At 37.6% G+C, this 25,356-nt stretch overlaps 1 protein-coding gene across 3 annotated transcripts in view; it reads left to right on the plus strand.

Moving 5' to 3' along the window:
• clasrp (CLK4-associating serine/arginine rich protein) overlaps positions 1-25,356 on the plus strand; it is an 88,795-nt gene that overhangs the window by 10,703 nt on the left and 52,736 nt on the right. For all 3 annotated transcript variants that reach the window (XR_003715587.2, XM_028796284.2, XM_028796277.2), the window contains exons 2-7: positions 5,194-5,299; positions 6,136-6,233; positions 6,796-6,897; positions 15,165-15,244; positions 16,293-16,377; positions 20,958-21,094. Coding sequence is in view for 2 of the 3 variants with exons in the window: in XM_028796277.2 (XP_028652110.1) it covers positions 5,194-5,299; positions 6,136-6,233; positions 6,796-6,897; positions 15,165-15,244; positions 16,293-16,377; positions 20,958-21,094 (608 nt within the window). In the remaining variant the exon portion in view is untranslated. The remainder of the gene's footprint in view (positions 1-5,193; positions 5,300-6,135; positions 6,234-6,795; positions 6,898-15,164; positions 15,245-16,292; positions 16,378-20,957; positions 21,095-25,356) is intronic.

Consider the following 25,356-nt stretch of genomic DNA (forward strand, 5'->3'; position numbering starts at 1 on the left):
CAATTAATGCATGCTTTGTATAGAGCCATTTATAGAGTAGATTGACCCAAGATGCTGTATAAAAATACAAGAATGCATACCAAAATGTAAAAATGAAGAACTAGTTAAGTCTAATATGTAGTAAAAGTGTATGGTTTCAAGAAACAAATGAAATACTGAGGAACATCCATAAGAGAGTGGCTGTTGTTTCACACCAAACACAACTGTGTGCAAGCATCCAGAGAGGAAAGGTCACATTCCAGAGCAAAATGTTCCAGAACGTCCGGCACAGTTAGACATTGTACTACAGGTTGTGCAGTATTAAAGGTAGCTGGGTTGTGAAGAGGCAGAGGGGATAATAGATACTGTTTAAAGCAAGCAACAACTGCAAACTAAATGTTTTTGGATATCTAACCAAGCCCAGGTAAATGTGTCTTTGAGCATAGATGGTTCCACCTTGGTTCTTTGCTGTTGATGCTTATAAATTAACTGCAAAGATGACAGCATTATTAGTTCCGCTGTTCACTACCACATTTTCACTGTAATAATTAAACTGTTTTTTTACATTTTACATTTCAGACATGAGTTATCAGCATGTTAGTTTACACACTACCACATTTTCACTGTAATAATTAAACTGTTTTTTTACATTTTACATTTCAGACATGAGTTATCAGCATGTTAGTTTACATGTATGAAATTTATAATGTAGTGGGGCTAAAGTAAGTTAATTAGCTTTTGTATAAATTTCCAACAGCCTCTTTAATATTGCTTAAGCAAATTATGTCGATTCTTGTACTCAGAAGCTCAAGGTGACTTTTTACATAATAATACATTAAAAATTTCAGCTTGGTTGATCTGATTTGGCCAGCACTGTGGTGGAATGGATAGCAACTCTGTTTTGCTGACTTGCTATTCTGGCTTCCAATCCTGTACCAGTTTGTGTTTTCCCCACTTTGTATTAAATTTCCTGACATTACCAATGAGCTGTTAGGCTAATTGGTGAATGCACATTGGCCTCCTCTATATAAATACAGGAGAGCCCAGGGATGGTCTCTGCCTTGACCCCTAACCCCATTAACCATAGTGTTATAAGGTCTTTAGAAAGATTTAAATGACAACAGGCCATTCAGCCCAACAAAGCTTGCCAGTCATATCCACTTAGTTCCTCCAAAATAATGTCAAGTAGAGTTTTAAATGTCCATCAAATCCTACATTTAACACACTATTGGTCACGTATTCCATGTGTCTGTGGTTCTCTGTGTGAAGATAAGATTCCTAATGTTTATGTGAAATTTACCCTTATTTTCAACTGTGCCTCAATGTTCTTGATGATCTCAGTTTAAAGTAACTGTCATGATGGACTAATTCCCTTCATAATTTTAACCATTCAAACCTGTCTCCTTTTGTTTAAACTGAGAAGGCTCAGCTCTTTTAATCTTTCCTCATAATCTCATGTAGACCTGGAATCATCCTAATTGCTCTTCTCTGGACCTTTTTCTTGTGCTGCTATGTCCTTTTTGTAGCCTGGAGACCAAAACTGCACCCAGTATTCCAGAGGAGGCCTCACCAGTGTGTTATAAAACTTGAGAGTAACTTACTTGGAATTGTGTTGCACACATCAGGGTGCTATGTAACCTCACATTTTGTTAAGCCATTGGTAATGGCTTCTGTGCACTGTCTGGAAGTGGATAGTGACAAGTCCAGTACGAGTTCTAAGTACTTCTCATAAGGATTACGTTCAAGTTTTAAACCCCCCAATTAGTATTCAAGTCGAACATTTTTACTTCCTGTAATACTTTACATTTAATTACATTAAATTTAATCTGTCTGCTCTTCAGGTCCCTCTGTAATTATTCATTAGATTTTAGATGATCTGATTATTTTTGTTAGCACTTGTCTGTTTCTTTGACAAATAGTTATACTTTTATTTTAGCTTGTCCATCCTTTTGCAGCCGCACTCCAAGAGTGGTATTGTGGGAAGGAGCCCAAAGGGGAGCAATAGAAAGTAATGTCTCAGGACCACAGACTGTTGCTTTCAATTTTTGATTGCATTTCCTTGTAAAACTCATAAAATAAGAGTAAACAAATAAGGTTGTTCATTCCCCTTAAAATGTCTCGGTAAATCATAAATCTCTTGGGTAATCTGTAAGATTGACCTTAACAGACTCTTAAAGAATCATAGTACGATTGAACTGAGTATGTGTACCCCAAGTTAAAAATATTAAAGGCATATATTTAATTTCCTGAATTGAATTGGCATTGTGGCCTACTCTAATCACATTGCTTGTTAAGTTTATTTGTAGGAATCTATAAAAAGTATGCATTATTTAAAAATTTTCAGGTAATGTTATGTAATGTATGTAGATAGTGCTTCATAATCTGCGACTAAATCTTTGAGGTTTAGCCCAAAAAGATTTACAAAAATATTTAGTAGTAAAGATCAGATCGTGTAACAACTTGTAATCATTACTGACCCACAGGTTGTAGTTTATGAATTGCACCATTTGAAACCATTTTATTATGAAGACGATAGTGAGATTTTAACAAATATATAAGCTTCCAAAAAGATATAAACTTACTGAAAGTTATATTTTTCCTAAAACCAGTTTCACAACCTTTCCTGTAGAGAAAAGCCAAACAAAATGGCACCTTTTATTGGCTAACTAAAAAACAACCATTCCTGAAATCTGGTATGACAGTAAAATAGTTTAATGTTAACTTGCTAGTAATAAATATGATGAATGTTTCATCAACTATTCTGTGGTGCTTGTTCTTTTATTTTTCACAACATGTTGTGCTTATAACGTGTTTGTGTTTTGGCATCACTCATGACCTTTTTAGAAAGTTACAAACAAGCTGCAGTAGCTATTTGAATAGAGTTGTAATTGGCTATGTGCCCTCAGGTCCATTTAGTGTTATGTTTACTGCAGTTTAATGTTTAAACTGTTAGACATACCCTGACCAGTAATTCTGTCTTACACATGGAAGTTTTTCCTTGTTAAAGTCGATCATTCCTGACAATCTTGCAGATTCTGTGGCTACTGGGATTTTTTTTGTGTTGTAAATTCAGAATTTCATTCAAAGAACCCAAAGCCTAATCATGCTTTCTAGAAATATTGTCCTTATTTCAAAAAATACGGTTGATAATAAGTCTGGCAGTAATCATGGTACAAAGAAGAGCCCTTTTATTTATTATTTTGGAGGCTAATAAAAACAGTGTTATCATGCCACTTTGCCAAAGTAATGTTAATTTCTACCTGTAGTGATTTAAGTGTGAACATTCCAAAATGCTATGGGGATTTTTTTTTCCACCAAAGCATTTTGTTTGCTGTTGTGTGCATCTTCGGTTAATTGAAGCTAACTGCAAGTGTGCACACACACACACGCTCTCTATAGTGCAAATGTACAACACAGCTTCTGTGTTATACAGTGCTGCTGAGTGACATGCAAAACAGATTAATCCATATTATCTAACAGTCTGTTAAACTAGCATCAGTGGTCTCAAGACAGCAATCCGCTTAATCTGCTGATTCATCAGTCATAGTACTTACATGTTGATGTTCAAGAAGTGTACTTCAAGCCACAAAAACTTGTAAGTTTCCATTTCAAATTCTGCAGAAATTAAACATTACATTTGCTTAAATGCATTGGTTATTTAGACAGTCAAGCACATTTGTGCACTGCCAAAATGAACTGGCACACAACATGTCAGTAGTTTAATTTCCCTAGATGATGTACCAGTCTATCCCAATATATATATAATATACAAAAACACACCTACTGCAACACAGAATAACCACTTAACCCAGCACCACACCTTTGGTTGAACGCATCTCTAGAAAAGTTACTGAACACCTGCAAACCCACCTTGCTGCAGTGAAGTTATCCAGCTGTAGCATTTCAAGGAAATTAAGAATATTTATTTTGTACACAAGTGCTTAGAAACAATTTAATGACAGTAAACAAATGAACAACTTACAGAAAATAAGAAATATATCTTTCAAATCATTTTGCTTTTTTTATTTTATTTTGCATTGTGTTAAAATAAACACTGACCAGTGTCGATTCTCTTTAAATTCATCTACAAAGGCAACATTTAAACTGTGCCACCTCCATCTGTGTAAAAACAACTGAAGGTGCTGAAGTGGAGATGATGAAAGAGTTAGTTTACAAGAAGATTCACAATGGAGGTTTAGGTTTTAATCAGACTGGTATAGGACTAATGGTAACATAACTGTAGTAAAAATAAAATTGACTCAATTTAAGTGTTAATAAGTTTAGCACTTACTGCTGGAATATCTTTTTAAATACTTTGTTTGTTAATGAAGACTTCTGTTAAGACTTGACAGTCATACTTCCAGGTTTTCCAAAAACCTGGACATTAACACCAGGTTGATGAAGACTCTTGTAAAGCATTCAGGTTTTAGCTGACTATATATGTATCCATATAATCAAAACCTGCTTATCCCAGTAATCTTTGGGCACAAGGCAGAACAGGGAGCTAGTGGTTAACACATATATGTCCATTTTAGAGATGTCAGTCTTCCTAAGTTGCAAGTCATTGGACTGTGGGCGGAAACTGGAGCACCCCTAGAGAAATCCATGTGAACACAGGGAACACATGCAAACTCCATGCAGGGAGTAATTAAGATGTGAATTCTAGTCTCCTTTGTGGGACACAAAAACTGCACCACTGTGTCACCTCCAAGGAGAAAAAAAAAAAATATATATATATATATATATATAATCATTTTATATATAAATATACTGTTTTTATGAGCAAGTAGCATTTGGTTTAAATCAAGTGACATTTAACTTCATCAGCATCTTTTTCGACTATTCCATGTTTTAAGTTAAATGCTAAATTTAATATATTCAACATTAGCTGAATCATTTTATTATGGCTACTCTGAGAGAATATGCTAAATACAGTATTTGATGCAATATGATAATTTCTATGCCTTTTGTAGGAGTTGTGAAATTTTAAATATTTGTTTTTAATTCCATCTTCCTTTATTGATATTGGGTTTAAGTCTGCAGAGGAGTGGTTTATGCATTGCTTATTTGACTGAACACACTCATGCCATTCCATTTTTGGAATTTAATAGTTTCTACCAGAAATTATTAAGTGTTAACTCTGTCAGCAATTTCAAAGTATTCCATCAATCTGCAAGTTAATTTGGTTTTAATGTATTTTATTTGTCTTCTAAGTGCCAGGATGTGGCATGAAGCCCGGAAGCATGAGCGCAAGCTCCGTGGAATGATGGTGGACTACAAGAGAAGAGCAGAGCGTCGCCGGGAGTACTATGAAAAGATCGTGAGTCCGATTTTAATCTCTTGTATTTTAAAAAAAAAAAAAAAGTCTTGAGGACTATGACAACATTTCTGTAATGTATAAAATCATTTTAAAGTCCCTCCCTTTCAAAGATCCCAGAGTATAGTCGGAAAAGGATTTCTCACTCAACATTTCAGAAAAGGAGTGGAAAGTAGCAATGCATAGAAATCACTCTTAACTCCATATGCGCAAAGCATACGATTATTCAACTTAAAATTACCTAGCGAGTGCATCTGTCTCATTTAAAATTGCCCAAAATGTTTCTAGAGTAAAATTGAACCTGTGAACATTGCAGTCAATTTCCAGCCTCATTGGGCCATATGTTTTGGGCGTGCACCAAACTAACATCATTTTGCCCCAAAATCTGGAAGAATCCTAACCCACCTCTTTTAAGTCAGTGGGTAACTGATGTTAAAGTTATATCTGTTGGCCTAGCTCTCTTTCTCATGGGTGGGTGTTGATTGGATTCAAACCTAGTTTTGTAAAACTTGATTTGCTGGTATGGAATGTTTATTGATTTTAAATAAATTGAATAAAATATATATATAAAAAAAAAAAAAGTTTGGAAAAAAAAAACATGCCTACATGTTTGTATATATTTGCATATGTACATTTAAATGATGTGATCAGTTCTATTTAGACTGATTATCTTCTGGGGATTAGTATTTTTTTTTTAATCATGCAATCACTGAATTATGATGATCTTCAAATGTGAAGGGAAATTGTGTAATACCTGTACTTCAACATACACATTTTATTTTTACTTGGTTCTGTTTGATTTGTGTCCATTTGTAACTTGTGTTTTCTTTGTGTTTCAGAAAAAAGACCCTGCTCAGTTTCTGCAGGTCCATGGCCGAGCTTACAAGATCCACCTGGACCCTGCTGTGGCCATGGCTGCAGAAAGTCCAGTAAATATGTGAGTACTGTGTGCAAATAATTCATGTGTGTTGAGCTTTACAATACAGATACATTGCTGACAAAGTGTCCATATTTCTGTTGCTTGTGCTTGCAGTCATTAATCTGTTAAACTGCAATATGAAAAATTGTATGTTAAACAGTAAGTTTTTGTTCACAGGACAATTATTTTTACTATGATAAATATTCCCATTTATAAGCATGGTGTCTTAAGTAGAAATGTCAATGTATCCTATTTTGTGCCCCATTAAGCATAAAAATATTAACATTAGGGATGATTTTTAATAATTGTTTATTAATCAATGACATCTGCAACTGCATACAATATCGAACAATTTCCTGTACTTAGTGTCTGAAAGGCAGTTGCTTTCAAAGCTTATATAAATTTGTTGGATCAGATTTAGTCTACATGGCATCCTTTGGAAAAACATTTGCTTTCTGCTAACTGCCAGACTGTTAAGTTCTTAGAATTCAGAGTTCCATGTTTTATTTCCATGCTTGTGAAAGGTAGGCATTTGTTACTGCTTGACTGAAATGTCACTCTCCTGTTTTAATTCCATCAGGATGCCATGGCAAGGTGATGCAAACAATATGATTGACAGATTTGATGTACGTGCTCATCTTGACTACATTCCAGCCTATAATCCACCTCTTCTAACTACAATGTAAGTAGCTACTGTCATAGTTGGAGTTGCTGAAGAGCATATATTGTTCTAAAGGAAACGTTTGAATTTGTATTTTAACCATAAATGATAAAGAACAATGAATGTATGAACCAATTGTATAAAGGTTATGCTTCATTACCACCCCCCCCCCAAATGTTGCTTCCCTAAATAATAATAATAAAAAATAATAATACATTGTATTTATATAGCGCCTTTCCCATGCTCAAGGCACTTACAGAATAAATAAAGAACGGCAGAATATACAGTATATAGCATTGTACAAACCAGATAAATAAACAAAGAAGATTAAGACAGTAAATTCTGAAAAAAAATCAAAAATGACACCAAGATTTTTTACAGTAGAGGCAGGTCTGATGAGATCACTGCCAAGATGGACTGGGAAGGAGCTCATTTTATTAAGTTGCATTTTAGTCCCAATTTGCAGGAGTTCAGTTTTATTGCAATTTAATTTTAAAGAGTTCTGCTCCATCCAGGTTTTAATTTCACTAAGGCAGGTTGTGAGCTGAGAAAGCTCTGATGAAGTTCCACTTTTGAAGTAGAGCTGAGTATCATCTGCATAAAAATGATAACCCAATCCATAACTACGGATAATATGGCCAAGGGGAAGCATATAAATACAGAAGAGCAGAGGACTGAGGAAAGAGCCCTGAGGGACTCCTTGTGTGACTGGCGCTGAGCTGGATCTGCTGTTGCCAAGACTAACAAACACTTGCCTATCCGTCAGATAGGACTTGAACCACTGGAGGGCAGTGCCAGAGATACCCAGCATGTTCTCCATTCTGGACAGTAGGATGTCATGTCTAACAGTGTCAAATGCTGCACTGAGGTCTAACAGAATTAATATGCTAGTTTGTCCAGAGTCTGCTGCCATAAGCAAATCATTGGTTACCCGTAGCAGAGCAGTTTCACAGCTGTGCCGTGCCCTGAAACCAGACTGAAAGGGTTCCATCAAATTATTAGAGGTTAGGTAATTGGTGAGTTGGGAAGCTACAACACGCTCAAGAACTTTTGACAGGAAAGGTAAGTGGGAAATAGGCCGGAAATTGTTAAGATTGTCAGCATCAAGGCCAGACTTTTTTAACATTGGGGTTACAGAAGCAATTTTAAAAGTGAGCGGCACAGAGCCAGTGTCGAGGGATGAGTTTATTATTGTTGTAACAGTCGGGATTATGGCATGAAGGCAGGATTTAAGTAGTGTGGTGGGGATGGGGTCCAGTACACAAGTAGTCGGCCTCATCTTATAGAGCAGGTTATTAACAAACGCAGATGTGACTGGTGAGAACTTAGAGAAGGAGCTGGATGGAGTGGGAAAACAGGGAGAGATATAAACAGATGATGTATTTATGTTAGTTGAATTATTTAGATCTTTAATTTTGTTACGGAAAAAGTGGAGGAATTCCTCACAGACTTCAGTAGAAGAGGTAGTTGGACCAGATGCGGGTTCGAGTAGTTTATTAACTACAGAGAACAAAACCCTTGGGTTATCATGGCTACTTTCTATTATTCTGCCATAATGGGTGTTCTTGGCAGAAGTTAGTGCTTCTCTGTAAGCTCTTTGGTGGTCAGAGAAAGCCTGGATGTGCACGGTGAGGCCAGTCTTACGTGACATTCTCTCAAGGCGTCGGCCAGCTGCTTTCATAGATCGCAATTCTGAGTTATACCAAGGAGCTGAGCGTTTAAAGGAAACCTCCTTATGTTTTAAAGGAGCTGTTTTATCTAATGCTGAGTGAAGGGCTGTGTTATAGTGCTGAACAAAACTATCTAGTGTTGATGGAATAGGTGCAGACAATAAAAGATCAGAAATGGATCCAGAAAGGATAGAGGGACAGATATTTTTAAGGTTTCTGTAAGAAATTTGTCGTTTACAGGTAAGAGGTGGGAGAGGTAATGAGACAGTGAAAAATACTGCTTTATGGTCAGAGAGTCCCAAATCAGTGCTGTAAATGTTGGCAACAGATAGTCCAGAAGTGCAGATCAGGTCCAATATATGACCGCCAGAATGGGTTGGAAAATCAACATGTTGTGTCAAGTCAAAACAGTCCAGTAAGGACAGGAATTCATTTCTCAGTTTAGATGTGGGGGTGTCAATATGGATGTTGAAATCACCAAGAAGGATAATTCTCTGAGAGTAAATAATGTTCCTATTTACATAAAAAACATAGACATCAAGCCAACATTATTTTCACAATTAAATGCATGTCATGCTTATGACTGCCATTAGAAGACCAACAAATAATGGGTAACACATGGGGGTCATACACACTCAACAAACGTTACATGTAAAATACACAAATTTGTCTCTTAAGCTTACAAGCCTGTTTCCAAAGCAGCTAGAACAAATCCTATAAATCATTTTTTTTTTTTAATTAAAAATGTGAGCCGCTGCACACTTGGACAAGGAGTGACTGTTTAGTCAAGGTACAAAATAGAAAGGCCCAAACTAATTAAAGGAGTTTCACTTTTAATTCCTGCCGAAGACCCGTTTCAGTTTTCTTCCGCCCCACGTACAGCTGTACAGCATATGTCTGTTGATCCTCTCGATGGACAGAATGACTCCTGAGGTTCCTTTTTCTCAATTTATTACTCTACGTCAATGTAAAGACCAATAGTCCTGGCAGCAAAATGAAACGTGTGCTTCCTCAAGTAATGTTATACTTTGCATTAAGTATCACACCAACTAAATTACTGAAAAGCTTGGGGGGGAAAAAATAATTTTTTGAGATCGGCTCATTATTTTATATCGACAACCAATCAATTGTAGCATCACTAGTTATTTTAGTTTTCATCTAGTATTCTGGATTTGTATTCCATGCAAACATTATTTTTAAACATTAGAACAATCTAGACAAGAACAGGCCATTTAGTCCAACAAAGCTTGCCAGTCCTATCCATTTAGTTCTAAAATAACGTCAAGTCTAGTTTTTAAAGTCCCACTGTCTACCACACTACTTGTTAGCTTATTTCATGTGTCTGAGGTCTCTGTGTTAAGAAAAATGTCCTATCGTTTGTGTAAAATTTACCCTTGTCAGGTTTCCAACTGTGTCCCCATATTCTTCATGAACTCATTTTAAATTAAGTTAATTAATCTGCTTTACTAATTCCATTCTTAATTTTAAACGCTTCAATCATGTCACCTCTTAATCTTCATTTGCTTAAACTGTAGCAGTTTAGCTCTTTTAATCTTTCCTCATAACTCATTCTCTGCAGTTCTGGAAGCAGCCTTGTCCTTCTTCTTTAGACGTTTTGCCATGCTGCCATGTCCTTTTTGTAGCCTAAAGACAAAGTGTATACTGTACAGTGATCCCTCGCTATATCGCGCTTCGCCTTTCGCGGCTTCACTCCATCGCGGATTTTATATGTAAGCATATTTAAATATATATCGCGGATTTTTCGCTGCTTCGCGGGTTTCTGCGGACAATAGGTCTTTTAATTTCTGGTACATGCTTCCTCAGTTGGTTTGCCCAGTTGATTTCATACAAGGGACGCTATTGGCAGATGGCTGAGAAGCTATCCAGCTTACTTTCTCTCTCTCTCTCTCTCTCTTGCGCTGACGTAGGGGGTTGTGAGCAGGGGGGCTGTGTGCAGCTGCTTCCTGAAGGACATGCTGCACGGAGCTTCGCATACTTAAAAGCTCAAAGGGCACGTATTGATTTTTTTTATCTGTCTCTCTCTATCTCTCTCTTCCTGCTCCTGACAGATTGGGTGTGAGCTGCCGCCTTCAACAGCTTTGTACCGGCGGTGCTTCGCATACTTAAAAGCCAAAAAGCCCTATTGATTTTTTTTTTTGACTGCTTGCTTTGCACTCCTTTGAAAAGGAAGATATGTTTGCATTCTTTTAATTGTGAGACAGAACTGTCATCTCTGTCTTGTCATGGAGCACAGTTTAAACTTTTGAAAAAGAGACAAATGTTTGTTTGCAGTGTTTGAATAACGTTCCTGTCTCTCTACAACCTCCTGTGTTTCTGCGCAAATCTGTGACCCAAGCATGACATTCTAAAAATAACCATATAAACATGGTTTCTACTTCGCGGATTTTCCTATTTCGCGGGTGGCTCTGGAACGCAACCCCCGCGATGGAGGAGGGATTACTGTACTCCAGATGAGGCCTCATCAGTGCGTTTTAAAGCTTGAGCATAACCTCCTTGGACTTGTACAGTACATCAGGGTGCAATTTAACCTCATATTCTATTAGCCTCTTAATGGCTTCTGAAAGCTGTCTGGCAGTTGATGATGCTGAGTCTGCTACGACTCCTAAATCCTTCTGATAAGGTGTACATTCGATTTTCAGCCCCAGCTGCATTATTTGTGCTTTCAAATCTAACATTTTTACTTCCTACCTGTGGTACTTTACATTTACTGACATTAAATTTAACCTGCCAAAGATCTTTCCAAGCCTGTATACTGTCCATGCCCCTCTGTAATGACTCAGTGGATTTTATATGCCAGCCCAACCTAGCTTGATATCATCTGCAAGCTTAACCAGCTTGTTACTTAAATTCCTATCTTAATCATTTATATACAGTGTATTAAAAATAGCAATGACCCTATCACTGGCCCCTGTAGAACGCCACTCTTAACATCAGCCAATTCTGATAGGGATCTTGCACTATAACCATATACCCTTTTAATATCGGCTGGCCCTGCTGGTCAAAAGGACTTGTACCTTTGTTGCTGTCTTCATCTGTGCTGCCATTTTCTTGCTTAAGTCACTTGTCTTTTGAGACTCATGCCTGCTGGTCTATATTTTCAGAATTAAGAAAAGTAAGAATTTTCAGAATTAAGTTTGAGTTTATCATATTGTCAGACTCAGACATTATATATTAATTATAGTAGGATCAAGTCAAAACAATTGAGTAATGAACTTAGTAGAGTAATGCTACGTTTTTGCATCTGATGTCCATTAAGTAATTTGATCTACTGTAAGATTATGATAATTAATTGAACCTTTAGCATTTTTTTAAAAACCTTACGAAGTGTAGCAGGTTTGGAAAGCATTCACTGAATGTGTTTTTCCACATCTATAGAAATAATAACATTGTCTGTAATCACTACAAAATTTTTTTTTTTTGGATGGGTCAGATAAAAAGCCAGGGCTCCCGCCTTCAGCCACCACCCATATTACATTGCACCCAACCCCACAAGAGAGCGGAACCACGTTACTCCTTCGGCCTGAGCCCAGCTGTGGTGAAAGGTCCAGCCACCAGGCGCTCGCCAGCGAGCCGCTCCCCCAGGTCTGGCTCCAGGGTGGGGAACACATTACTGCCTCAAGTGGAGGAGTTCAAGTATCTTGGGGTCTTGCTCATGAGCGAGGGAAGAATGGAGCGGGAGGTTGACAGACGGATCAGTGCGGCATCCGCAGTAATGCGGGCTCTGCAACGACCCGTCGTGGTGAAGAGAGAGCTGAGCTAAAAGGCGAGGCTGTCGATTTGCCAGTCGATCTACGTTCCTACCCTCACCTATGGCCACGAGCTTTGGGTAGTGACCGAAAGAGCAAGATCGCGGATACAAGCGGCCAAAATGAGTATTCTCTGCAGGGTGGCTGGACTTTCCCTTAGAGATAGGGTGAGGATTTCAGTTATCCGGGAAAGACTCCGAGTAGAGTCGCTCCTCCTCCGCATTGAGAGGAGCCAGTTGAGGTGGTTCGGGCATCTGGTCAGAATGCCCCCTGGACGCTTCCCTAGCGGGGTGTTCTGGGCATGTCCCACTGGGAGAAGGACATGGGGCAGACCCAGGACACGTTGGAGGGATTATATCTCCTGGCTGGCCTGGGAATGCCTTGTAGTCCCCGCAGAGGAGCTGGAGGAGGTGGCCGGGGAGAAGGAAGTCTGAGCTTCCCTTCTTAGGCTGCTGCCCCCACAACCTGACTTCGGATAAGCAGTGGACAATGGATGGATGGACAGATAAAAAGCTGGAAAGTTTATTCATGAACAATGAATATGTCCCTAATGGACACCTGAAAGGATAAGAAATTTACTTTTATTTTTATAAGCGGTTCCTCACAATTTTTTTGTTGTGTAAACAAAAGGCATACTGTCAGATTTGCAAAGTAAGAAGATAGAGATCAGATTGAGGGCTTAGAATAATGTCTTTAACCAACTTTATTTTCCAGTAACTCAGTGTTTAGCAAGCAGGATTCTAAAATGCAGAAATCTTTTTTGGATGGGTTTTAATTTGTATCAAGTTACTAGTGCAGAATCTGATTTTATTTTTTGGTATAATTATAATGGTTATTTTTGTCTATTAGCTGATTTAGATTTTAAAACACTAATTTTTTTTAAAGATATTCTGTATCTGCCTCCCAAAATCCTAATACTTGAAGAATTAAAGGGGGTAGGGGGTGGAAAACAGCTTACAATTTAAATCATAGTGCTGTGACCTACATGGTGCTCTGGTTAGTTATTACTGTAGTTTAACTAACTATAAAGGAAGTTACAAAGGAAAATGGCTGTATAAGGCACATGAGATTAACTCCTTAACATGACACATGACCCGCTCACCTATGCCCATCACACAATATCTGAGAGAAAAAAAAAGGTGAAGATCTCAGTTAAGGTTGGTCTCTCAGGTCACCAAAATATTTTGGCAGTGTTCTTAGAAAAATCAGAAAATTTTAAAAGTTTTTGAAATTTTGGCTGTGGCAGAATGAGAGCAGCAACAAGCCATGGAATTAAATAACTGGTTTTATTAACAGCAAGACAGAAGCGATCAGGAAAGTCAATAGGATGCTAGATTGTAATACGCACATTGTGATATACATGTCAAGCTGAGGTTATGCTAAAGTTATGTAATGCACTAATGAGGCCTTTCCCGGAGTACTATGTATAATTTTGGTCTCCATATTGCAAAAAGGATGTTGCGCCTCTAGAGAAAGTCCACAGGTGAATGATTAGGTAGGTTCTGAGACTAATGGGTATGAGCTGTGAGGAAAGGTTGAAGGTAGTTGAAGCTTTTTAGTTTAAGCTGTTAGTGATTAAGAGATGGACAGATTGAAATTTTTTAAATTATTAAAGGAATTAGTACAGTGGATCCCAACTGTTTAAAATAACGTCTAACAAGATCCGAGTACAAAATTGGAAACCTGTCAAGGGCACATTTTGAACAAGTATTAGAACATTTTTCTTCATGCAAATAACTAGATGCATGGAATTAGTTACCAGGCAGTGGTGTAGAGCAGGGGTAGGCAACGTCGGTCCTGGAGTGCCACAGTATGTGCAGGTTTTTGTTCCAACCCAGTTCCTTAACGAGAACTCAATTATTGCTGATGAAGCACATATTGCTTAAGTGACATTTTAATGCTTCATTTTAGTGGTCTCGCTTGTTAAGGTTCTCCAACCTTAATTGCTTATTTCAATCTTAAACTGCTGCATTCAGTGTTTTAATTGCTCCTTATTAGCAATAAGATGTAAAACAGGGGTAGGCAATGTCGGTCCTGGTGAGCCACAGTGGCTACAGGTTTTCATTCAACCCAATTGCTTAATTAGAAACCAATCATTGCCAATCTCAGACCTTATTTAATTTTATGGCTTGTTAGTCTATGCAATGTAAGGCTTTTATATCGTAGATTTTTTTCCTTTCCAAGGATATCATCCAAATGATTTGAAGCCTAAAACAGATCATTTTCAGTCTGTCACATTTTTCTATTAAGTGTTTTATTAAATCAAACCGTGCATGATGAACACACACAGATGTAATTGGAAAAAAGCTAGCTGGAGAACTGCTGGCTGCTTTGTCTTTTACATCTTATTGCTAATAAGGAGCAATTAAAACACTGAATGCAGCAGTTTAAGATTGAAATAAGCAATAAAGGTTGGAGAACCTTAACAAGCGAGACCACTAAAATGAAGTATTAAAATGTCACTTAAGCAATATGTGCTTCATCAGCAATAATTGAGTTCTCGTTAAGGAACTGGGTTGGAACAAAAACCTGCACATACTGTGGCACTCCAGGACCGACGTTGCCTACCCCTGGTGTAGAGTAAGACTTTCGGGACCGTCATATCTTGACCTGATGTTCTCCTAGGTGACTAGGATGGATGGATGGATGAGCTTGTTGGGTTGAATGGCCTGTATATATGGCCTCATCTTATTGAAATTGTTCTAGTGCTCTAAAAGTCTGCTTTGTGTGTTATTGTAGTTGCAGGGTGTTTATACTGAGGTGTCTTTTTTTTTTCTTTAATAAACCATTGGTCTGTAGTAATTTTCAGTTGTCTGCTTTTTACAATTTTAATGTTTTTTTTAAATTGAAGAACTCCAGAGCAGGAGGCTGATGAAAGAAAGTGTAACTATGAGCGATACAGAGGACTGGTACAGAATGACTTTGCAAGCAGTGAGTAAATTGTTCATTGTCATTCATTTTATGTCCTGCTTTTTAAGCAAGGAAAATTCATAGAGAAACAAATCCAAGTTCTTAGTTTATTTTTCTTTGCGATTAATCCACAGAAAGTAATTTACATTTGTACTCAACCAATCTAAATACGATATAATTACTGCATTCCTTGTATGTGAATTTTAAATAACTGCCCCAAAATAGGATTTGTGAGCTTTTCATGCAGGTATGTGTTGAATTTGTTAGTCACCACTTGAATATTTGCATACACCTACAATACATGCAACATGATTTCAATGAGTGTCAGTCATTTTTGCTTGATCATTCAACAAAAAATAGTGCATGTTTAGCATTTAAGTAAACCAATTATAATTGGCACTTATGTTAAAATGTATACTGCTTAAATTGATAAATTACATAAGTAGATTAGAATATGGATGAATGCAAAATTTTACTGTGGGAAAAGAACATTATTAGCATTTTCATTGTCTGGGTTGGTAGAAGGGCATTTCTAAAATTGTTATTTAAGTATAAAAGATGTCTACTTCATTCAGAATTTCTGGTTATTGTCAAAAATATTGTGCTTTAATCTATACAGAATCTGATTTGTTGTTTTTGCTTTATTACAATATGGTTTTTATTTTTTTTTTGTTGGATCCTTCACAAGTTGTTCCCAGTACATACTTGCTGAAACAGAGGAATTTTGTTATAATCCAGTAACCAGCAATTGGCAAACTTATTTAAGAACTTATTTCTGGAAGATGCCTTTTTTTGTTTCATGGTTTAAAATTGTACACGTATGTACAGTGTCCCACCATTCAGATAGAACATACCCTCTTTCCATTACCACACCATCTAGAGTAAATAAGGGCAAAACAATCTTTCTTTAATGACCCTTTTTGTTTTTAGTGAACAGTAGGTATTTAATTGTATGTTGTCCCACTTATCTGTAGTCTGTTCTATAACACTGCACATACCAAAAATCTACTAACATAAGAAAACTTATTTGACAAATAGTGCCGCACTAATGTCATCTTTCCATTTACAGTTTCAGAGGAGCAGTGTCTGTATCAAATATACATTGATGAGCTTTATGGTGGCCTTCAGAAAAGTGGTGAAGAAGAAAAGAAAAAGTGAGTGAATTGTTTTGTAAAGTAGGAAAATGTTTGCATTTTTTTTTCAGGTACTTGAACTGAAGTTATTTTAGACCTGCCAATTCCATGTGTTTTATTTTTAAGTCATACGCAGTCTTTATTATAACTCAGTGAAAGATGCATGTAAAGTGCCCCTATAAATAAAATGCATTATTATTATTATTATTATTACAGTATAAACAAAATACAAATTCAACTAACTTTTTAATGCGAGTTATTTCAGCATTATGCAGTTCCCACTGCTTTTACTAGATAATTATTAAAATAAAGATATCTTTAAAAGTGCTCATCTTTACCTGGTAATAAAAGAAAGGTTTCTTCTTCAGCAAGCATATTTTCCGTCATTGTACATGTGTTTATTTTTTTTCTTTTTTGGTTAATAAAATGTCACAAAAGAGATTGTTTTTTTAAAATACCACCACACATTGCCCTGATGAATAAGAAGCCTTCTTTCCTTTATTTTCTAAATGCATTGGACATGGCTACAGTTGTCTGCTGTCTTTAGTTAATTGATATGCAAGGAATACTGGAGTATCTATTGAGTGACACAACATGTAATGAGTTAACGGAAGAGCATAGTTAAAGTGTAACTGCTAGAATGGAATGCAATTTGTGCCATTTCCTGGGTTTTTAAAGCCAGGTTAATATTCTTTAGTACAACAAATAAAATGTGCCAAACATAGTGAAATCACAAACCACACCAATACATAACGATACTGGAGTAAATAAGATGCTTCTCCAGTTACAAGAAAATACTGCAGTTAAGGTCTGTGCAGCTCAATGTACCCAAGCATCAGCAGTAATATAGTGTAATTACATTTTTGTAACACCTTTAAACCAAATAAACAAAGAATATTTTCAGGAAGTCTGAAGTAATCTTTGATTTGAAACAAACGTTACCTTAAAATTAAAACATCAGGGGTATTTCTGAACAATTGCAAATTAAAACATCAGGAATTTTTGAAATCTGACAGAATTTGACAAGTGTATTGTTACAAAAACAGTTTTGTTTAAAAGAAAAATCCTAAATTACTGTATTTTTCACTCCTTAAAACGCACCTGACTATTAGACACATCTTGGTTTAGAGAAGGAAAACAAGAAAAAAATATTCTGAAACAAATGGTGTACTAATATATTTAATAAAATATAGCAGAATATTTCAACCATGTAAAGTCAACAGTGGTATTAAGAACCATCATCACTGCCATTAACAAATAAGGAGAGACTTTAAGGTTCAAGCACTCTTCTAGTTTTCTGGAAAATCCAAGAACTCGTAATCACTAGTGTCAGAATTTATGAAGCTCAGCTGCTAATAATCACTTTGTAGGAGCACGTACCTATCATCATGCCGCATAACCTGTCCAAAGCCACCAGGGGATAAAGCACGTTTGGACCAATGCTCCCTGAAGTTATATTGCCAGTCTAGTCCTATCTATATTTGTAATGCCACAAAGCCCTTCATCTCGTCTTTTGTTGTTGGTTCCCACTTTGACAAAATGAGAATGCGATGCAAGTGCAGCCCGCGATTCAAAAAAATTGCTTTGCATACCTGTTTGTCTCGTCTGACAGTAGCTGAAAGGCAGCCTCAGGAAAGAACAGCCTGAAGTAGTCCAGCGGCTGGTAATCTGTTGTGTCCAACAGCAAGCCATGCTGTCTTGTGAAGTCCGGCAGTCAGTTTGGCTCCTAAGGATCAATGTCTTGGTATTCCTCCCACACAAACCTTGCCGTAGGTGCATCGGCTGCGCGAATGCACTCAGCTGGAGCGGCATCGGCTGGTTTCCAATCAGCTGATTCCAGTTCCTCACTCACTCGCTCGATTTCCTGATCACTCTCAAGAAAATCAGATTCTGAAAAATAGGTCCGACTTGGCAGTAATGTGCAAAAAATCGTCTGCTGAGTATTTTGTTTTCTGCACTCGCTTCGCTCCCTTGTGAGATGTCGATGCCATCTTGCCTTTGTTTACATTTGTTTGCATTTTGTAACTCATGCACATGCAAGATTTAGATGGCGAGTCAATGAGTCTAACATTCATCCAAGCAAAGAGGGAATGCCTGTAACGTAACATACCGTTTTGTTGCCATTAACAGCTGATTGTCACCCTCTACCCCTGGATGTCGACTTCTGTCAGGTAATACACATCACGGTCTGTGACGCAATATTCGCTCCACAAGACGCACAGACATTTCCACCCTTCTTTTGGGGAAATAAAAGTGCGTCTTATGGAGCGAAAAATATGGTATCATGATTTTTAATAATAAATATAATATTAAATTCACAAATTTTCAGTTTTCATATTCAGTTGCTGAGCTGTAAATGTAAAGTACTTTACATGTAAAGTATGTCCACTTAATTACCTGAAGCTGAATGTGTATTTCTGCTTGTGCAGTGTGTAATCAAGAGTTCCTGGTTTGATCCCCACTCACTCCTATATTTGCCGTTTTCAGTAGTAAGCTGCACTTTTTGTTAATATTATACAGTACACACATGCACTTGGTTTGTGTCTGTACTTGTGCTGTTACTTAGAGAGTCAGATCGGGGGGAGGGATGATGTTAGAGCGCCGTGAGCTTATTTAGTGCAGCAGGAACAACGCACATGTTGATCTTTTTTTTCTTTCAGTACATGTGCCTTCCCTGTTTATTTGTATATCTCTGTCTGTCTGTCTTTCTATTACGCAGTGCTCTGTCTGTCTGTGTGTTATGGATCTTGAAAAAATAAGTTATAAGGACAGTTGTTCATGTTAATTGCAGTCTCAATTGTTAAAAAAATATTTTAAAAGGATGATGATGATGATGATGATTCATTACATTTATATAGCGCTTTTAGCATCCCACATGAAAATATAACAATCTCATTAACTGACAGTGCATACCAATTTATAAATTTTATGTCCGTTTGAGGTTAAAAAGAAAAAAAAAAAAAAAAGAAGTAACACTTTATCCCCAGTGGGGAATTGAACTCATATCTGTGAGGCACAGCAAAGCTACTGCGCTCTAAGAGGCAACTCTTAGCACGCTACGCCATGGAAACTGTTGTATAGTTTTTGAAGCTTTTGTGAAAGTATTTATTTGATCTTTGGAACTCGGGCTTTACACATTCCATAGTTTATGCCTACATTTTGTAACATTTATTACTAAAATATGAAAAAGTTTCTGTTTTAACAATGTGTTTACACAGATTACTGTAGAAACGGTACACACATGAAATGCGTGTGTTCCAAGTAACGATCTATTATTTCCACTCTAAAACTCCACTTCACTCCCAGATAATCAATCAAGGCATGAGCTGAAAAAAGTTCGTGCACGTTCTAAGTCGGAGGGGGGATGGAATAGCCGGCTGCTGGCAGCTGTCTTTTATCAGCACATTTAGAGGACAAAAGCCGCTGGCGGAGAGGTGTGAACGGATTTAAGAAGTGATTTAAGGTGGGCCGGATCTACGAGTTTTTTCGTAGGCTCTGGTAATTCTAGTGTTAAGGAATTTACTCGGTTACCACACCTGCACTTTAGCCCACCCCAGGCAGCTCTTGGTACCTTTGCTAGAAATTACATTAAAGCCCTTACTGGGTCACTTATCCAGGTATACAGTATATGCTGAAAAATAAAGAGAATTAGATATTTGATCTTCTTTGTACCAAATTATGGATAACTCTTATTTAACAGAGTACCAGTTTAAAACTTCTGTCAAGCAAATTTCCTTTTTATTAACCCTTAAACCGCCGCAACCGGCTATAGTTGGTTCCCAATGCAATTTGCCAGCACACCGGAGCCGAGTATATTTGGCGACGTACATTCATTGAAAGCCACAACCAGCCATAGTCGGTTCCCAGTGCAATTTGCCAGCGTGCCGTAGCTGATCAGTCAGTCCTGTACATTTGTTGAGCAGCCAGTTCATGACCACTGCCGCCAACTAGCAAATCAGCAGCACTAGACTAGCCTGCAAGCATCAGTGTTGGCCTTTGTGTGCTTCCGTGAAGCCAGTGCAAGTGCAGTTGGCTTGGTGATTTACTGAATTTCATCAATGATGTCAGTTGCACCTTGTACATATAATAGATTGTTGCAGTAGTGTTTTTTTTTTATTTTTTTTTTATAGCTTTTACAATTCATTAGCAGTGTGTAAAATGATCAGTGTAGCTATAATTGTAATGATGTTTGCATTAAGAAGACGTGTGTTCTATTAAAATTTCACTTTTTCTTGGTGAATTGTGATGTTTCCTTAAAGTGTAGCAAAAAAGTATTTGACGTCCGGGGGTGCATTAACCCCCCCAAGTATGTGGTGGTTTAAGGGTTTTAAAGGTATTGACTGGTATGTTCAGTTCTAAAAATAATTGGATAGTGGCCTGCTCGAAGCATGTTTACAAACTTTGGCTAATGTTTTTAACTTGGGGTGTAATTCTTTTTATCAGTCTACTATTAAGATATGTTTGGACTGCACATCAACACAAGTTATGTACTGTCTAGGTGATTTCTACAAAATATATTCCTGAACCTTTTGAAAATAGCAAGTAATACATTTACTTTTTTTTTTTTTTTTTTTTTTTTTTTTTTTTTTTTTACTATTTAGGTTAGCAGAAAAGAAAGTGTCTATTGGCTACACCTATGAAGATAGTACTGTGGCTGATGTGGAGAGTGCATCAGAGAAAGGAGAAGATTCGGATTCTGAGAGCAGCGAATCTGAAGATGAACTCATTCCTGATATTGGTATGTTTCAGATGATTGCTGGATATACTGCACATTTCTATTTCTGCTTGACGTTTTTGCCATTTATTACTCATAAATTGGTTTATTAAAAGAAAAAAGATTTAGTTTTACAAAATTTCCTTCATTCTTTTGTTTACATGCGAGAGTTTGTTGGCTCTTTTTGCTTAGTTTACATTTCACAACTAGTGTTGGTCAGCAAAGTTTATTGCTTAGTGAATTTGCTGAGGTCGCTGGTGATCTTATTTGCCAGTCACCATATAGCAGGCTTAACTCTTTTAGGGCTAATTTTTTTTTGTTTTTCTTCCAGGGCTGAATATTTTTCTAAAAATTAACTTTTTTAAAAAAAAGAACTCAAAGCAATGGTTTAACATATCAAATCAACAAAAAATATTTAGTTTTGACAACTGTTACTGTTTTGCATGTTTTATGAGCCTGCATACTATATGATTTCACATACATATCACATTCATGTTACACAGCAAAGTCCTGCAAAGTATATCATCGCTCAAAGCAGCCAATTGCATGCATTGCCACATTGCACTGCTTACAATATGTGTTGCACTGGTGCCTCCTTTTCAATTGTCTGTTGCTGCACTTTCTCACATATATTGTTAGCGTGTATTGTAGAGAGACAAGTCACCCGTTTGACATTGTGCCATGCCACTGCCACCAAGTTTTCTGCCCACATGAAAACCGTATTGTCACATCTTTTCATCTTCAGCCTATCTGGCTTCAACTGTGAAGGCATGTCTCCTGTACACCCTCACTGGGCCACAAGCTCCAATTCCCCTGCTCTGTAGCTCCATGAACAATTCTGGTGATGTATAAAAATTGTCCATGTACACAACATGACCCAAATGTTCATAGCCCTGAAGCAGCTCCAGCACAACCTGACTTGTCAAGGGACAGTTCTCTTTGAACGAAATACTTTCCTGTATATGCAATTACTTTCAGGCAGAAACCAGTGTTTACTTCTGCCAGTACAAAATCCTTTATGCCATACTTTGTGGGCTTGTCTGGCATATATTGGCGGGAAAAAAGGCATCCCTTGTATTTTATCATAGATTCATCCACAGACAAATCATGGCCAGGCTGATAAAATTGTTTTGTATGTTGGTTCCACAATGTCAAGCAGGGGCTGAACTTTATACATTGGGTTATAACCTGGCTCACCCCTTGGGATTTGCTTCTGGTTATCACAGAAGTGAATAAAACTTTGCAGCAGCACGTACCTATCATCACACGGCATAACCTATCCAAGGCCACCAGGGGACAAAGCACGTTTGGACCAATGCTCCCTGAAGTTGTATCATCAGTCTAGTCCCATCTCTATTTGTAATGTCACAAAGCCCTTCAACTCGTCTTTTGTTGTGGGTTTCCACTTTGAAAAACAAGAATGCGGTGCAAGCGCAGCCCATGATTAAAAAAATTGCTCTGCATACCTGTTTGACTCGTCTGACAGTAGCTGTAAAGCAGCCTCAGGATAAAACAGCCTGAAGTAGTCCAGCGGCTGGTAATCTATCGTGTCCCACAGCAAGCCATGTTGTCTTGTGAAGTCCGGTAGCCAGTTTGGCTCCCACGGATCAATGTCTGGGTATTCCTCTCACACGAACCTTGCCATAGGTGCATCGGCTGCGTGAATACGCTCAGCTGGCAGCCGATCAACTGGGGCGGCATCAGCTGATGCCAGTTCCTCACTCACTTGCTCGATCTCCTGATCACTGTCAACAAAATCAGATTCTGAAAAATCAGTCCTACTCAGCGATAATGCGTAAAACATCGGCTGCTGAGTATTTTCTTTTCTGCACTTGCTTCGCTCCCTCGTGAGGTGTCGATGCCATCTTGCCTTTGTTTACATTTTGTAACTCACGCAAGAATTAAATGCTGAGTTAATGAGTCTAACAGTCCTCCAAGAAGAGAGGGAATGCCTGTGACGTAACAGTGAGTTTTGTCGCCATTAACAGCTGATTGCCACCCTCTATCCCTGGATGTCGACTTTTGTCGACATGCACCCTCAACCCCTCCTGTCAACAAAAGTCGACGTCCGCCCTAAAAGAGTTGAGCATAATTCCCAGCCATGTTGCATGGGAATGGCACTACCTGATCTATGCTGCTTGCCTAATCTGCTTAGCACATGTATGAATAATTTGACATTTACATGTGTGATGTCAGTACCTGATTGGTACTACAGCAGGATTTGCACCCTCTGTTTGAAAGAAGAAAAAAAAAAACGAAGTATTTTCATTTGAGGAGTACATTAGCTGACCAAAATGAAAATATACTGAAAATGCTTAGGTGATCTTTATAGATTAATTTTATCTTGTGTTCCCACTGCTAGATTTAGCATTTTATGCCCCTCGCTGTGTAGTGGAGATTAGGTAGTGATGGGGACAACACCTTGAATATATACTGTAATTCTGATCCCTGGCATCACAGGTGCTGTGTGTGTGTGTGTGTGTGTGTGTGTGTGTGAGAGAGTCATAGTGATAAGAACTTGGGAGATGCAGAAGGAGAAAGAGCACTCTTGAGTATTATGAACTCAGAATATAATTTTATTTTGGGGAGACACGGTGGTGCAGTAGTTGGCACTTTTGCCTCACAGCTCAGGTCACTTTTTTGACCACCATAATCTGTCCAGCATAGGGAAACATCTGTAAACTATCTCTCAGGATCACTTAACACTAGAATTACCAAAGCCTAGGAAAAACTTGTAAATCCGTCCCACCTTAAATCCCTTCTAAGCAACTGACACACAGGTAAACAGACTTGAGCTGAGAAAACTTTGTGTGGCGGTGGGGAGGGGGATGTGATAGCAAGCTGCTTGCTGCTTATCGACACATTTACAACACAAAAGACGCTGACGGAGAGGTGTGAAGTGATTTAAGGTGGGGCGAATTTATGAGTTTTTCGTAGGCTTTGGTAATTCTGTTTGTTAAAAGACAACTGCACTGTTATTGTCCACTCACATATTTCAGTTTCTCCTTTCTCATTGACTTCAATGCATTTCACCAAATTTGCCAAACTTCCTTAACATTTCCTTGTTTCCGTTGAAGTTGAGGTGAAGTAAATTAAGCTGGGGGGTCTCATCACTATTCAAGGCTATAGACTTTTTAGCTCAGCTTTTTCTTTAAAGCAATTAATTGTTACTCTGTACTGTTTGGAAAGTTAAATGACCTAAAACGTTTACTGTAATTGTTTAATAATGAGTGATTTTTATACAGTTTAATATCCGTTAGACCTTTGCTGTTTAACTCGGTGGTGAATGGGTCACTGTTGATGCAGGTGTTTTTGTTCCAACTTGATATTTTCATACTGTTTTATTTAAGTATATTTTTATTTAGCATTGCTTCCCATTATTTATTGAGAAATTCCCACAAAGGTCTGTAAAATAAGTATTTGCCACAAAGACACCATGGTTAATATTAACTGCTTTACAGCTTCATGAAGCCGGGTCAACTAGCTCTCCTGGTATTTGCATGGGAATATTTTGTTCTTGTGTTTTTCTCCCACGCACCAAAGTCGTACAGTAAGGTTGGGCGGTATCCAAATTTTGATACCGTCAAACCTCCTCCCTATTTTACCTCGGTATACGGTATTACCGTGAATAATAAAAAAAATGTGAGGTAAGGCTCAGACAGCGTCACCAAACTGTTGGCTTGTGCCTAAACCGTTCAGAAACTAAATATCAAACACTAATACTGAAACAATAACAAAATAACATGCAGAACAATATTAACAACTTTTATTAGCAACAAATAGCAGTTTATAAAAAAGTGCAAATACAGCAGTCAAACAGAATTAAATTAACATAAACATCCAGAACAGTTTTCGCGCGGAGACGCGCACACAAATCAATTAAATTAAATCACACTGCCTGAACAACTTTTAATAACAAAGAAGAGCAGCTTATAAAAAAGTGCAAATAGACCCACAACAGTCAACCAGAGTTGAATTAACATAAACATCATCCATATTATAAAAAGTATTGCAAAGCAATAGTCCTAAACAAAAACTTCTTTCCAGTCTTCTTTCCAATATTGTTTTTAACATAAACCAAATAAAAATACCTGAATCAATTAAATAAATAAAAATAAACACAGTGCGAATAGGAACGAATGGCAAGTGGCATCAATCTAGTCAAGATTTTTCGCTAGAAAAACCAGCATGTTTACTTTGTCTGGCTTTAACAGGGCATGTTGTGGACCGACAACTTTACCAGCAGTGCTGAAAACCCGCTCCGATGGTGTGCTTGTGGCATAGAC

The sequence above is a fragment of the Erpetoichthys calabaricus genome, chromosome 1, assembly GCF_900747795.2.
Source record: "Erpetoichthys calabaricus chromosome 1, fErpCal1.3, whole genome shotgun sequence".
NCBI lineage: Eukaryota > Metazoa > Chordata > Cladistia > Polypteriformes > Polypteridae > Erpetoichthys > Erpetoichthys calabaricus.